Genomic DNA, 14,772 nt, shown 5'->3' with positions numbered 1-14,772 from the left:
TCCCGCGGGCTGGAGGTGGGAACGATCCCCTTTCGGGCCCGTGGCCGGCCCTGCCCCCTCACCTGGGAGCGAGAGCGGCCCCATCCTTGAACTTTGAGTCCTTCGGGGAAGAGGGCAGGACGCTCTCTCCCGCGCTGCTCTTGAAGCCTGCGCGTTTCCCTCGTCTGTCCGCCTCGGAGTCTTCGACCGTTCGGAGAACGGCAGCTATTGTCCTCCCATTTCGCAGACGACGGAAGGAGATGCGACTTGCCCAGGGCCACACAATTACTTCAGAGCTTAACTGGGATTTAAGCCTGGGCTGCTTGTGATCACACAATAGAGGGAGGGCTTTGAGGCCACAACCCTCCCCTGAAGCAGCAACCCCTTTAGGCGTCTCTCCCCTCTTCCAGAGATTTGGGGGTCTGGGGTAAGGCAGGGGGAGTTCAGTAACAAGGAGACTCTTGGGCATCCATCAAGTTCCTGGGCACCTTATGGTGTCTTGAATTTCCTGCCTACGCTAGTAACTGCTCAGGCCCAGATGTGGGGAAGCATGAAGGAGCCCCCACTCGGGAAGGTCACACCCCCAGAATACGGGAAGGCAGGGTCAGCCACTATCAGGAGGCTTTTGTTGTGCTGAGGGCATCAGGGGCCAGGTGGGGAGAGCATCTCTGGGGCTCTGGCCTCTGGTGCTCCCTCTCCCCCTCTTGGTCCTCCGCAGCCCCTAGCTGGCGGAAATCTCAGCAGGCTCTTTGTTTTCTGTTCCCCACAGCCTGGCCTGGCTCCTGCCCTCACATATGCTTCTGCACAAGCTGCTGTGCTGCCCCCTCCTCCCTTTCCCTCACCCTCCTCCCTCCTCCCTGCAGTGTACACACTGACTCCTACAGACACACGGTCCCATTGTCTCCTCCACTGCTCTTCTGCGGCCCTCTGGTTTCCAGATGAGGCCAGCTGAGCCACCCCCCCCAGCCTGACCCACCCAGACTGCCTCAGGGAAGAGGGGGCTGTCAGGCCCATTTCCCTCCACCTTCTCCTTGGCCCCCTTCGCAGCTTCTGCCCCTCCCCCTCCCGGAAATCCCCTCTTCCTCTCCCACAGTCCCCTCCCCCCATCCTGTCTTCTTCCCTGGGCCTGGGCCTCCACTGCACAGCCTAAAGCTGCCTCTGCCCCTGCCCCTCCCCTCCCCCAGTGCCTGAGCTATGCTGCGAGGCCTCTGGAGGAAGAGGTGGTTGGGCAGGTCCTGCTCCTCACCGTCACCCCCTGCCCTACAAGCAAGAGTGTCCACAGCCCTGCCCTGGCGGGGCCCCAAGCTGCAGGCTAAGCTTCTGCCTGAAGCCTGGGGACTTGCCTCAGTCCCCTCCCTGTCTCCCAAACCACTAAGTCAGCACATTCCTGAAGCAGCCAAGTGGACCCCCCTCCCCCCGGGCCCACCCCTCTTTCCCTGCTGCTGCCTGAGCTATTACTCAGGTTGGTTCAGGAAGGCTGGCTGCCCTGTGGGCGCAGACACACCCCTTCAGTGCCTGTGCAAGTACTGTCCTTGGCATGGCTGCCATGGCCAGTGGTATGGAGTGAGGGGCAAGGAAGTGGGTTCCAGAAATCCTCTGGACACCTGAGTATGGACCACCCAGGCCCTGGAGAGTGCTTCCAGAACAGGGTTGCCAGGTGGCGTCTGCTCCCACTGGGATCCCCACCTGCCTCCCACCAACCTGACTCAGACCTGCCAGGAATGCCATGCCCGAGGGCATTCAGTCCTGCTGGGTGAGCCCTTGCCTGGCACGGATGACTGGTCCTGCTTGGGGTCAGCGAGGGTACACTGGCAGGAGGAAACATACCAACAGGCTCCTTGGTACTAACAGCTAGGTGGAGACGGAGGGCTGCTGGCTGGGTGGACAGGGTCCACACGCTTCAGAAGCCTACTGAGCAGTGACCAGGGTCTTGGCTGCGTTTGCCTGAACTTTTTCCTTGCCCCAGCTTCTCTTCTATGTGTCGTGTGATATAGTAGAGCCTGTCTGAGCTGTGGGCTCAGGCAGACATATCCAGGTGCTGCTTCCCTTGTGAACCTCTGTTCTTTTATCTGTAAAATGGGAACTCTCTCAACCTCAGGCAGGTGGTAAGTGCTGGGCAGGAGTGTAAACAAGTGTCAGGGAGCATGTCTTTCCTCCCCTTTCCCTTGGGAGACACACCCTCAAAGGGGAAGGAAGGTGTAGGGGAAGGTGGCCCCAAGCTGACCTTTGCCCTGGTTCTTGGCAGGGCACCTTCATGGGGGCTGGTATCCCTGGCACTTAATCTCGGCCCATCCCATCAGCTTTCAGCTCAACCAATGAAAACTAACCTGGGGGGAGGGGTAGCTGGGCAGCTTGTTCTTTCCCAGTCCAGCTGCCATCCTGGGGGGTAGGGCAGCCAGCTGCCACCTGTCGGCCAAGTGCTGTCTGAGGCAGCTGTCTGCCTCACCAGACCCAGACCCCCATCCCCCTCTCCCAGGACGTGGGCTGGGATCTTCTGGGATCCTGGGGAAGTGGGTCCCCTCAGGCCTCTGCTTGCCCTTTTGTCTCAGCTGGGGCTGGCTGGGAACCGGTCTGGTGAGGGAGGAAGGCTGCCCTGGTTGAGGGGTGGGGCCCGGGGCTCTCCTTCCCCTGAGGAGAAGCCTTGACCCTGCCCCTTCCCCCTTTTCAGTGAAGGAGTCTTCAAATGCCCTGAGGACCAGCTTCCTCTGGACTATGCCAAGGTAAGTCCACGTGGCCAGGAAGAAGACCAGGCTTAGGCTGTTGCCTGTGGTGGAGGCTGGAGCTACTGGCAGCCACTGGGCTCAGGGCCAATGTCAACCCAGAGCCTTGGGATCATACGCCCCCACAAAGGTAGCTTGTTCCCTCCCACCAGGCCAGTGTGCAAATGGAGGCCCGTGTTTGCCCTGGAGGGCAGGCACAATGCCCAGCCTGTGGGGGTGCATAGAGCTGCTCTGTGCCCACAAGAAGTGCTCCCACCCCTTCCGGTGGCAAGCCAGACCTGGCTGAAGGCCAGTGCCCCCTCCCCCCCTCCAGCCCCCACATCTCGGGGGAGGAAGCAGAGCGTGGGGGACAGCCTGGACTGAGCAGGCTGATTGGCTGCCTCTCCAGAGGGAGTGTCATGTGCAGGCACATTGGGATCCAGCACCAGAGCAGACACCACCTGCTGTAGCCCTTCACCCCTGGACACAGGGGCAGATGGCCCAAGAGAGGCTACTGCTGGCTCTAAGGTAGAGCCACTCTCTTGGGGGCGGGGGTGGGAGTGGGAGACGGCAGGCTCTGACCCTGGCCACTTCCCCCCATCCCTTCCCCCAGATCTACCCAGATCCAGAGCTAGAAGTACAGGTGTTGGGCCTGCCTATCCGCTGCATCCATAGTGAGGAGGGCTGCCGCTGGAGTGGGCCACTTCGTCACCTACAGGTGAGGCTTGGATGTGAGGGGCTAGAACTGTCCCTCCCCTGGCAGGCACTAACTATAGCCCTTCCCACCAGGGCCACCTGAACACCTGCAGCTTCAATGTTGTCCCCTGCCCGAATCGCTGCCCCACCAAGCTGAGCCGCCGTGATCTGCCTGCACACCTGCAGCACGACTGCCCCAAACGGCGCCTTAAGTGCGAGTTCTGTGGCTGTGACTTCAGCGGGGAGGCCTATGAGGTGGGTTAGGTATGGCTGAGGATGGGACTGGAAGCACCTGATGGCCTAGGCAACCTTTTATTTTTTTTTATTTATTTATTTTGAATTGGAGTCTCACTCTGTCGCCCAGACTGGAGTGCAGTGGCCGCGCCCGGCCACCGCAGCCTCAACCTGCTGGGCTCCAGCGATCCTTCCACCTCAGCCTTCCAAGTAGCCAGAATTACAGGCATGCGCTACCACGCCCGGCTGATTTTTTTATTTATTGTAGAGATGAGATCTCGCTGCCCAGGTGGGTCTCGAACCCTCGGGCTCAGGCAATCCACTCACCTCAGCCTCCCAAAGGCACGGGATTACAAGCTGAGCCACCGAGCCCGGCTAGGCAACCTTTTAATTCAGCACCTCTGGCATTTCCACAGAGCCATGAGGGCCTGTGCCCACAAGAGAGTGTGTACTGTGAGAACAAGTGTGGTGCCCGCATGATGCGGCGGCTGCTGGCCCAGCATGCCACGTCAGAGTGTCCCAAGCGCACCCAGCCTTGTACCTACTGTGCAAAGGAATTCGTCTTTGACACTATCCAGGTGAGGCCCTTCCTGAGCTGTGGCTGTGGGGCAGGTGACAGGGAGTCAGGCTCTTAACCACTGCTTCTCTGCCTCTACGGCCCCAGAGCCACCAGTACCAGTGCCCAAGGCTGCCTGTGCCCTGCCCCAACCAGTGTGGCGTGGGCACCGTGGCTCGGGAGGATCTGCCAGGCCATCTGAAGGACAGCTGTAGCACTGCTCTAGTGCTGTGTCCATTCAAAGACTCCGGCTGCAAGCACAGGGTGAGATGCCCCTTCTCCTTTCTGTCAGCCCCCCCTTTTACCCTTGAAGCCCTAGATGGGAGCTAGGCTTCCTGATGCCACTTAGGCCTTGATGGTCCCTGCTCTACTACACGAAAGCCTTCAGTCCTCCCCTTGCCGCCGGTTCCAGCCTCCTAGCACCCTCTGTCTTCACCCAGAGCTGGATGCCTGCTAGCCTGTACCTGCACCTCTCCCCTGGGTCTTCTCCTATTGACAACTCTCCTCCCTTCCCCCATGGCCTGGGGCTTTGCCCACAGTGCCCCAAGCTGGCAATGGCACGGCATGTGGAGGAGAGTGTGAAGCCACATCTGGCCATGATGTGTGCTCTGGTGAGCCGGCAACGGCAGGAGCTGCAGGAGCTGCGGCGAGAGCTGGAGGAGCTGTCAGTGGGCAGCGATGGCGTGCTCATCTGGAAGATCGGCAGCTACGGGCGGCGGCTGCAGGAGGCCAAGACCAAGCCCAACCTTGAGTGCTTCAGCCCGGCCTTCTACACACATAAGTATGGTTATAAGCTGCAGGTGTCTGCATTCCTCAATGGCAATGGCAGTGGCGAGGGCACACATCTCTCGCTTTACATTCGCGTGCTGCCAGGTGCCTTTGACAATCTCCTTGAGTGGCCCTTTGCCCGCCGTGTCACCTTCTCCCTGCTGGATCAGAGCGACCCCGGGCTGGCGAAGCCACAGCATGTCACTGAGACCTTCCACCCTGACCCAAACTGGAAGAATTTCCAAAAGCCAGGCACTTGGCGGGGCTCCCTGGACGAGAGTTCTTTGGGCTTTGGTTACCCCAAGTTCATCTCCCACCAGGACATCCGAAAGCGAAACTATGTGCGAGATGATGCGGTCTTCATCCGGGCCTCTGTTGAACTGCCCCGGAAGATCCTCAGCTGAGTGCAGGCGGGGCTCCAGGGGAAAAGGGGTCATGACCTCAGGCACTGGCTGAACTCGGAGAGGGGCCGGACCCCCATCAGCTGCTTATGCTGTCTAGGTTCTGTTGCCCCGTTCTCCCTCCTCCCCTTCACCACCACCCTCAGGTGCCTCCAATTGGTGCTTCAGCCCTGGCCCCTGGGGGGTGCAGGTCTTTGGGTCATCAAGGGCTGGAAACAAGTGATCCTAGGGCCTGTCTCCCTTCCCGGGCAGAGCCAACATGCCTTGGTGCCGGCCACACCCTATCCAGACTGAGGTGCCTGCTCAGGTGCTATGTCCCAAGAGCCATAGGGGGGTGGGAGTTGGGCATGGGAAAAGGGTAGTTAAAAGACTCTGTCTTGAGATCTGATTTCTTTTCCCCTTTCTTCAGCTGTGCCTCTTCTGGTTATTTATTTCATTAGTGCCAGGAGGGCACAGCAGGGAAACCCTGATTTTTAATAAACTTTGAATTGTATTTATTAAATTGGTTCCAGCCTGACTCATGTGGTTTGGTTAGAACCCTGAGGGGCAGAGCACAACTGAAGGTGAAGAACCAGACCAGTGAAGGCTGCTGCCACTCTGGCCCCAGGATCCAGCCACTCCACTGGTTCATCCTCTGGTGGAGGACAGGGGAATTGCACCAGGCTTTGTATGGAAGACATTCTCACCTGCCGCTGTCCTCTAGTGAGTAGATGCGGGAGATGCATGGCTTTTCTGTACACCACCAAACACTAGAGCCTCTGCCTCTTAGTCTAATGAACTGACTGCCAACACTGCTAAGCACTTTGTGCACATTATTTCATTTACTACAGGCCAAGTGAAATAGATTTTATCACCATAATAAAAGGATATCTTAGTGGGCTCTGGTGAAGAGTTAATGAGATCGTACATATCTGGCCCAGAATAAGTGCTGAGTGTTATCTATCCCAGGCTACACCCAGGGACTAAGCTGAGCAAAGGGGCCGTCAAGGTGTACAAGGCACTTGGATCTCCTATCTCATTTGATTTTTCATACAGACCTCAATGGAGACATGTGACTATCTACTTCATCAATGAAATAGAAACAGAGTACTTAGAAGGCTGAGGCAGAAGGATTGCCTGAGCCCGGCAGGTTGAAGCTGTGGTGGCCATGAGCATGCCACTGCACTCCAACCTGGGCGACAAGAGTGAGACTCCAACTCAAAAAAAAAAAAGAGGAACAGAGGAGTGAACTGACTCATCAGTGATCCTTCAGCTGGTTCCCAGCAGGGCTTGAATTCTGTTAAAGACTCCAGCAGACCCTAGAAGTGTCGCTCTAATTTTGGCAATAAATTCAGGTTTGAGTCCTTGCTGTGCTTGCTTCTGGCAAGTCACTTAGCTACATGGGGCATCATCACCCTCACTGATAAAAGCCTGTTCGCTATCTAGATTTGTTGTAAAGATTAAGTGAACTGCTCAGCATAAAGTACCTTACTGTCTTGCCTATCTCTGAGAAGAAGGCAAATGTATGGGAAGTGTTACCTAGTAAGGAAGGTTCAGGAGATATAGTTCTCGTCCATAAAAAAGGCTTTTATCAGGTGATGGAACAGGATGGGGTCCTGTCTGGGCTTCTTCAGGTAACCCATCTTGCTAGAGTCTGATACCTGGAAACTGGTATGGAAAATCATGGGCTGTAACAGAGGAAATGTTTTCGGTCAACAAGCAGAACCACCCAAGTATCCCAATAAAAGCCAGACACCTGGATGGAACTTGGGCTCCCTCTGCTATCAGGACACTCATTGCAAGATTCCAGGGGCACCTTCACAGACTGGATGGTGCCTCCTAGAGTGTGCAACCATGGGGCCTTGTAGTCCGCTCCATACTCGGCCAGCCTGGCATGCCTGGCCCTCATTCCAGTGCTAGTCATAACTGCTTTGTGAAGCTCAGGCTAGGTGCTGTGTTGAAGGGCACAATACAGAAAGAGGCATGCTCAAGAAGGAAGAGTGCTTGGAACTCAACATCCCGAGTCCCTGGAGACTCTTGGTTCCAAGAGTCTACCTTCTCTGAATCTCACATCCTATGGAATCAGTTTTTCCTTCCTTCACATTTTAGCTCAAATTCAAACTCAGCAGAAAAGGGAGGATAACTGCAGTCACTCTGACTGGATCTAAGCACAAGAAAATTCGCAATCACCAAGAGGGGCCAGTTGTGTTGCAGATTACAGTGCTTATTACCTTCACCTCTGTCAGCAGCCATCAGAAATTCCAAAGTGCTGGAGATGGGAGAAGGGATGGGGGAGGGAGGTTTAAAGTTTTAGTTGGCAGCTGGGCATGGTGGCTCACAACTGTAATCCCAGCACTTCAGGAGGCAGAAGCAAGAAGATTGCCTGAGTCCACAGATTCAAGACCAGACTGGGCAATGTGGCGATACTTCGTCTCTACAACAAATTTAAAAATTAGCTGAGCATGGTGGTGCATGCCTATAGTTCCAGCTACTTGTAAGGCTGAGGTGGAAGGATCACCTGAGCCCAGCAGGATGAGGGGGTGGCTGTGAGTGTGGAACTGCACTCCAGCCTGAGCGACAGAGACACCAATTCAAAAGAAAAAAGGTTTTAGTTGGCTTATTAGCAAATGAGATCCCCATTTCTCAATGATTGATGGCCCTTGGAATGAAAGTGGCAGGATCCTTGGGGTCTCCAGTGAGGGGCAGCAAATCATACCTAACCGCCAATTTTTATACCAAGTCTCTAGCCTAGAGAGAGGACCAGCCAACTGGGTACCACCCGGGTTTGCCTGACAGTCAGTGCCCTATAATTACCATAGGGATAATGGACTGGGGAAGGTTTTTGGGTGGGATAAATACTACAGGGATTCCCCCCTCTTAAAGTGAGGAATTGCTCCTCTTCTAGCAAGTGAGACATGTTACAAATTCATAAGAAAAAGTTACTCCAAACACTCACAGCATTAAACGAATAGGACAAGCTCAAAAGGTTAGTTTTTTCTTTTTTACTGGTTTATAGTCATCTTAAAAACCCCATCACACCCATAAACCACCACAGGTGAGAAGGTGAGAGAGATGGAGAATGAATGCTACAGTATGTGGATAGACTGGGGAATCCAGGTATCCCTAGGGGTAGTGAGGGAGGGAGGCAGGGAGCGTGGCGAGGAGGCCCTAGCTTGGACCCTTATTGCTGGTTGGGGGTTGGCTGGCAGAGGGGGGAGGAACTCAGGTTGAACTAGGAAACATCTCACACCAAAGGCGAGGGCAGCTGGGGCGCGGGGGGATCACAGTACATTTTCCATGCAGACTAGGGGTGGGAGTGAGAGCTTCAGAGACTTGCACCCCTACATAGGAAATGGGTTTGAGGTTGTTTGACTTAAAGCCCCCAAGTTGGTGTCTGGTCCAATTTCCTAAAATGGCAGCTCACCTTTCAGAGAGAGGTATGGGGGGAGGATTACAGCAAGAGTATCTGGTTTGAAGATCAAGCAAGGGGTAAGGGGAGACAGTGGTACTCTTTAAATTTGACTCAGAAAAGCAGGAATTGGAAGAGGGCCCTGGGTGAGATCGTGGCCAACACCTTGGGAAAAGGCATTGCACCAGAAGCTGTAAGTACTCCTGAGGGCTCAGGGACAGGGAGGTACCAGTGTTCACAGACGGCAGGTAAACAATCGGGAACAATAAATTAGGACTTCATGTTGCTATCATTTGGCATAACACAATCAGGCATTTTGTTCCTTTTTTTCTTTTTAAATATAAGGCAACTTGCCAACACATAATTTAAAAACTGGTCTTCAGTCACATTGCTTCAGATTAACACTAGAGAATTTCTGGCTAAAGAACAGTGGATAGTAAATAAAATGCAAAATCTTAAATAAGAACATCAGGGCACACGCCCCAGAGACGAGGAAAGGAAAGGGCTTATCTGATTTAAAAAAAAAAAAAAAAAAAAGAGCCCAACTGTGCATCTTTAACAGAAGGGTCAAAATTTTATAACAAACATAATCTAAGTTACAGAAAAGTGTTGAATTTCTAGCCAACTAATTGTCACTTGGGAACGAGACACGCTGAGCATGGAGTGGATGAGGGTATGCTCTAAGAATGGATATGAGGCAGGAGGGGCAGTTTCCAATGTAGGCCCATCTCCAGCTGTCAGAACCATGCTCATTTGGTAAAGAAAGTATTCAAAGAGCTTAAGGCTTTGTGTTTGTATATTCTTCTTTCTTCATTAAACTGAGGGGCTGCACTAGAGGGTAAATGTACCTGTGGGGGCCACTCATACACAACGCTACTCAAACCCACACTACATTCATACAGAAACATGACATTTAAAACTTACAGTGTAGAGCAATATTCTTAGCCAGTGTAGAGAGAACCAAATGCATTTTACTTTTTTTTTTTTTTTTTGGTGTTTTTAATCCCAAACTCCAATGTGATCATTCCTTACCTACCTAATTCCTCAAGTAAGGTAGTTTTAAATTTTGTTTTGCTTGAGTTTTTTGAGGGGGGAAAAGGTAGGGAACAGGGGCAGCAGGTAAGTTAGGAGAGGTGACAATGACATAGGGATCCTGGGAATGCGTCAGTTTCTCTCTCGGTCTGGAAAGGGAAGTCAGGAACCAAGACGTCAACACAAACTTTTTCCCCCCATGTCTCAAGGCTGTGGTCAGATACCTGCAGGATGCCCTTGAGGCCCAGTGTGGCAAGGACAAGTGCAGTGGCTCTGGGATCAGTGTAGACAAAACAAAGTCTTGAGGAACAGAAAGAAACTGAAAGGAGATGAAGACTGGGCCAGTTTTGATTTGAGATCTTTGGATGAATAAGGAATCTGCTTACAGAGCACTTGGGAAGTCTTGCTTCTTAGTCCCAAATAGAGCGAGACGGAGACAGAGACAGGCCTAGCTTAGGGGCCTGACACCCAGAGCTACCTCAACTAGAGCCCTTCCCACACCTCAGCCCTGAGCACAACAGGCAGAGGTTCAAGAGAGGATGTGTGGAGGTTGGTTGGAAACGGCCATGATGGAGAGTGACTGATGGGCAGGCAGCGGAGAGAAAGCTTGGGGTGGGGTTAGGTTCTAACATAAAACCAAAAGTCGCTAGAGGGGAGGAGAGGCCCCCTTCTGTCCGCAATAGATCTCACCAAATTCCCTCTCAGACATCTCAGAATGATCACACTGGAGTAGTAAAACTTTGAAACTATCCAGTTACTTAAAAGTAGACTAAACCTAGGAGGGTGATGTAGGATGTGTTGCTTGTGGCGGGCGCCAGGGCCACCTATCTATACCCTGGGTGCTGAATATGAAGACTTCGACTATCTGTGGGATCAGGGGCTCGGCTGCCAGGGGCTCGGTGGGCCTTGCTCAGCATGGCCAGGCTCTGTTCTCGGAAGCAGGCCTGTTGGAAATCCCCACTCAGGTAATCCACTGTTTGCATCAAGCTGTTCTGGCTTGCCACTGGACCACCCCCGGTCCCTGCTCGGTAGTGGGCCCCAGGAGCTGCTGCACAGTCGAGGGGTGCCCCTGTGGGCTGCCCACCATGGAACGGCATGGTGAGGTCCTGAGACCCCGAGCTGTCGCTATTGGGAGTGGGCAGAATGTTGTTCCACAGGGGCTGGAAGTAGTGACCATTGGGGTAGGCCAATGGGGCTGCCAGGCCGTTGACTGGTGGGGATGGGGTCGGCTTTTCCAGGGCTGGCTTCAGATGGAAGGACTGTGCCAGGCAGAGTTCCTGCGGGTAGGCAGGGGCCTTGCCCACAAAGCCAGGCCCTGCCAACTCGCGTCCTGCCGCATGCTTGCCTGTCAGGCCAGGAGCTGGCGTCCCACCAGCCTCGCTGCACATCTGCTGTAGGTGGGCCAGCTGGTGCTGGTTCCAGGCGACTGGCTTGAGGTCGCTAGGGTAGCCTGTGGGGGCTCGAGAGATGCCCGTGGGCAGGTTGACAGGACCTGCGGCAGGCAGTGCGGCTGTGGCCGCATGGGCGTGCTCCATGGGATTGACCACACATGAAGGCATTGGTGTGGGGACGCTGTGGGTCGACACCCGGGTGCTTGCATTGATGAGCAGACTGCGACTAATGGGGCTGGGGTTGGCGATCTGACCCTCACACACTGAGGTAGTGCTGATGCCTGCCCTCGTCTGGCAAAACTGGTTGATCTGGTGCACGATGCTGCTCAGGTCCGGAGGCTGGCTGTGCTGCAGGGTGGCCGCCATTGAAAGGGGAATAGTTGAGGTAGACACGGTCACATTCGGGGGGGCATCTGAGTCTGGCATCTTTCGGCCTCCATGCAGCAAGGGATTGGGAGGGTGCTGGAGACCCTGGTGAGCCAGGGCCTGAGGGTGAACCAAGCCCTGGGTTTGGGCCATGGACTGAGGGTGGCCCAGGCCCTGAGGCTGCTGGAGGCTCTGAGGGTGGGACAGTGCCTGGGGCGGCGGGATACCCTGAGGGTGCTGCAGCGTCTGGGGAGGGGCATGGGCCAGGGTCTGTGCATGCTGCAGGGCCTGCTGGCGGGCCAGAGCCTGGGCCTGGGGGTGGGCTAAAGTGCTGGGTGCCACAGTAGCATAGGGTGCCACTGGGGGGTTCATGATGGCCTCAGGGAGCAACCGGGCTCGGGTGCCGTCAAAGTCCTTGAGTATGCTTTTGGCTGGCACTTTGACAATGGCAAGCAGGCCTGCCTTGGTGGCAGCCTGCGTCGGGTATGGGCTGTAGCGCTGGGCTGATGTGTCGAGGCCGTTCACAGTACGACGAACGTGTTTCCGCTGGGGAACCTTCACACTGTTGGGGAAGATTTTTATAGTCAGTGGGTTGTTTGCGACCTTCTTAGCATATGCATCCAATTCGGCTGGGGTAGGATAGTGAGCAGTTCTCATTTTCTGTGTAGTGTCCCCTAGAGAGAGAGAATGGGAAGGAGAGCAAAGAGGGAGAGGGAGCTCATCAGTGCCATGCCAACCAGCCCTTCTAGGCTTCCCTTTTGAGGGCCTGGGGCAGGGTGTGTGTGGGAATAACCAGGTTGTCATCTGTCACCTTCATCCTAGACCCAGCCTCAGCCCTCACAGTACCAAGTGCTGCTAACATTTTAGTAAGTGCTTACAGCGGGCCAGGCCTTGTGCTAAGTGACAGGCTACCTCAGTGAATCCTTGCTCTTTGGAAGGCAGGTGCCACCAAGAATATCATTTTATGAATGAGGTAACTAACTAGAGATCAGAATAGCAAAGCATCTCTCAACATCCCATGTCTTAGAGAGCCAGAACTTGGCCAGTTCTCACAGAGGTAGCCAACAGTTCTTTTCACTCTGCATAGACAAAGAGGGGCTTGAACTCTAAGTTCTTACCAGTGATGCTGGTCGGAGGGTTGAAGGATCTAAAGCAGAGCTTGGTGGCCATTCAGCCCCTTCCCAATGACACTCAAGGAAAGGGGGTACCTACAGTTACTACTCTTCCGTCTGCAGTGGCCAATGAGGCATCAGCTTTCCCTGGTGCCCTGGCAGCTGGCTGGGCACCCTGGCACAGAGGACAGAATGCTTCCTTTTCAGGAGCAGAGGAATAAGCTGCCAGCATCTCTCCCCATCCCCATGTCACAAGTTCACTTTTGTTTACAGTTTACTCTATGCCTGACTGGGTGAGGATCAAAAGGCTTTATTTATTTGCTTGTGGAGGATGATAATAATGACAGGGCAGCAGGGAGGGAATTGAGAAGAAAGGACTCAGAACATCTTGAAGTCCAGAGAGCCAAAAATAGTCTGCATTTGGCCCGTGTCAGCTGTCACTTTCCAAAGAGAAAGAGAAAAAACCTGCCTCCTTTGGAGACTGCGGAAATACCCACTCAGTGTGCCTCATTAATGTTAACAGTCTCTTTGTTCCCGACTCCTGTTGCCTCCCATTAGGGGGCTCGGCGGACGTTGGGCTTCCAGTCAAAAAGGAAAAGGTTCTGAGAACAAGAGCTCTCTAAGGATGTGAAGCTCCTGCAAAGGGGTTCTGCTCAGTTCTCTCTCTCTCTGAGGGAGGGTCTCCCCTGAGTATACACAAAAGGTGCTTAATAAATGCTTGCAGAATGAGTGAGTACACAGACTGCCCAAAGATGAAGTGGCTTGGCTGGGAGCCCAGGCTCGGCTAGCTGACTTCTTCTCTACTTCCTCCCCTTGCAGAAGGCAGCCAGGATAAGCCAAGGACTAATCTGACTGAATGCCTGGCTTGTGGCCTCACGTGGCCTTGGCCCAAAAGGACACCCCAATTCATAGTCATGTCACTGGGCATCAACTAGAACAGAGGCAGGCTAGTGAGTGAGTTAGAAGAAAATGGACACCACAGCCTTCATTTGGTGACATTGCTGGTTAGCTGGCAGCAACTGCTTAGAAACCATGGCTCTTGGAAGCAGGAAAAGAAAGCCCAAGTCCAAGAGGGGCAGAGAAATTTTGTCCCATGTTCAAAAAGGCAGACCTGAGCAAAAAAATAATACATACAAGAAGGAAAAGGTCTGTGCTTCCAAATATCTTACTAGATATTCCCACATACTTAAGGCCTGTTTTATTTACTGAGTACAGAACAGAGGCTCATATATACATTAAATGTTTATAAAACAACCTTTTTTTGGGTGGTGGGGGACAGGGTTTCCACTTGGTCGCCCAGGCTGTAGTGCAGTAACACAACCATGGCTCACCACAGCCTCGACCTTCTGGACTCAGGCAATCCTTCCATCTTAGCCTCCCAAGTAGCTGGGACTATAGGTACGCACCACCATGTCCAGCTAGTTTTCCTTTTTTTTTTTTTGTAGAAATGAGGTCTCATTTTGTTTCCCAGGCTGGTCTCAAACTCCTGGGCTCAAGATCCTCCTGCCTTGGCCTTCTAAAGTGCTGGGATTACAGCCATATACTATCGTACCAGGCTTAAAGCAACTGATTTGACAAAAGTCTTAAAAGCATGAGATGTGATGACAACTGAGGGCAAGAAGGGAGAGGCAGAAGGTTCGGAAATCTCTTCCCAGCCACTAGGTGGCACTACCTGTGGTCAGAGTCACAGCTATTAAGAGGAGAGTTTGAGTTCTACTGTTTCTGAGTGCCACTGACCCTCAGTGGGCTTCAGTCACCATAAAGTGGGGCTATTTCTGACCTTCCTTATACTTACACATTCTCCTGGACAAGGACATATATATATATATACACATATATATATTTTTTTTTGAGTTGGAGTCTCACTCTGTTGCCCTGGCTGTAGTGCAGTAGAATGCTTATGGTCACCGCGCCTCGACCTGCTGGCCTCAGGTGATCCTTCAGCCTCAGCCTGCCAAGTACCTGGAACTACAGGCTTGCACTACCATGCTTGACTAACTTTTTGATTTATTGTAGAGATGAGGTCTCACCAAGTTGCCCAGGCTGGCCTCGAACCCATGTGCTCAGGCAATCCTCTCACCTTGGCCTCCCAAACTGCTGGGATTATAGGTGTGAGCCACCACACCCAGACTTTTTTTTTTTTTTTTTTT

General features: G+C 53.6%; 2 protein-coding genes across 4 annotated transcripts in view; one reads left to right on the top strand and one right to left on the bottom strand.

Moving 5' to 3' along the window:
* The first annotated feature begins 1,705 nt into the window (after positions 1 to 1,705).
* TRAF4 (TNF receptor associated factor 4) lies at positions 1,706 to 5,835 on the top strand. Its single transcript, XM_021716922.1, has 8 exons — positions 1,706 to 1,732; positions 2,456 to 2,553; positions 2,648 to 2,699; positions 3,292 to 3,396; positions 3,468 to 3,629; positions 4,025 to 4,186; positions 4,273 to 4,428; positions 4,704 to 5,835. Exons 1-8 carry the CDS (start codon positions 1,706 to 1,708, stop codon positions 5,334 to 5,336), a joined length of 1,395 nt encoding a protein of 464 aa, XP_021572597.1. The 3' UTR covers positions 5,337 to 5,835.
* A 2,467-nt stretch (positions 5,836 to 8,302) lies between these two features.
* The window catches only part of FAM222B (family with sequence similarity 222 member B), a 54,564-nt gene continuing 48,094 nt past the window's right edge, over positions 8,303 to 14,772 (bottom strand). Inside the window, exon 3 of one of the 3 annotated variants that reach the window (XM_008066685.2) lies at positions 8,303 to 12,184. In XM_008066685.2, coding sequence (XP_008064876.1) covers positions 10,578 to 12,184 — 1,607 coding nt within the window. In that variant the 3' untranslated portion in view covers positions 8,303 to 10,577. The remainder of the gene's footprint in view (positions 12,185 to 14,772) is intronic. The other 2 variants (XM_008066687.2, XM_021716916.1) reach the window with 2 other exon arrangements.

Source organism: Carlito syrichta, unplaced genomic scaffold (assembly GCF_000164805.1).
Source record: "Carlito syrichta isolate Samal-C Ts95f unplaced genomic scaffold, Tarsius_syrichta-2.0.1 Scaffold309091, whole genome shotgun sequence".
NCBI classification, from domain to species: Eukaryota; Metazoa; Chordata; class Mammalia; order Primates; family Tarsiidae; genus Carlito; species Carlito syrichta.
Note: the sequence above shows the minus strand (reverse complement) of the source record. Positions and strands in the feature narration are given on the sequence as shown.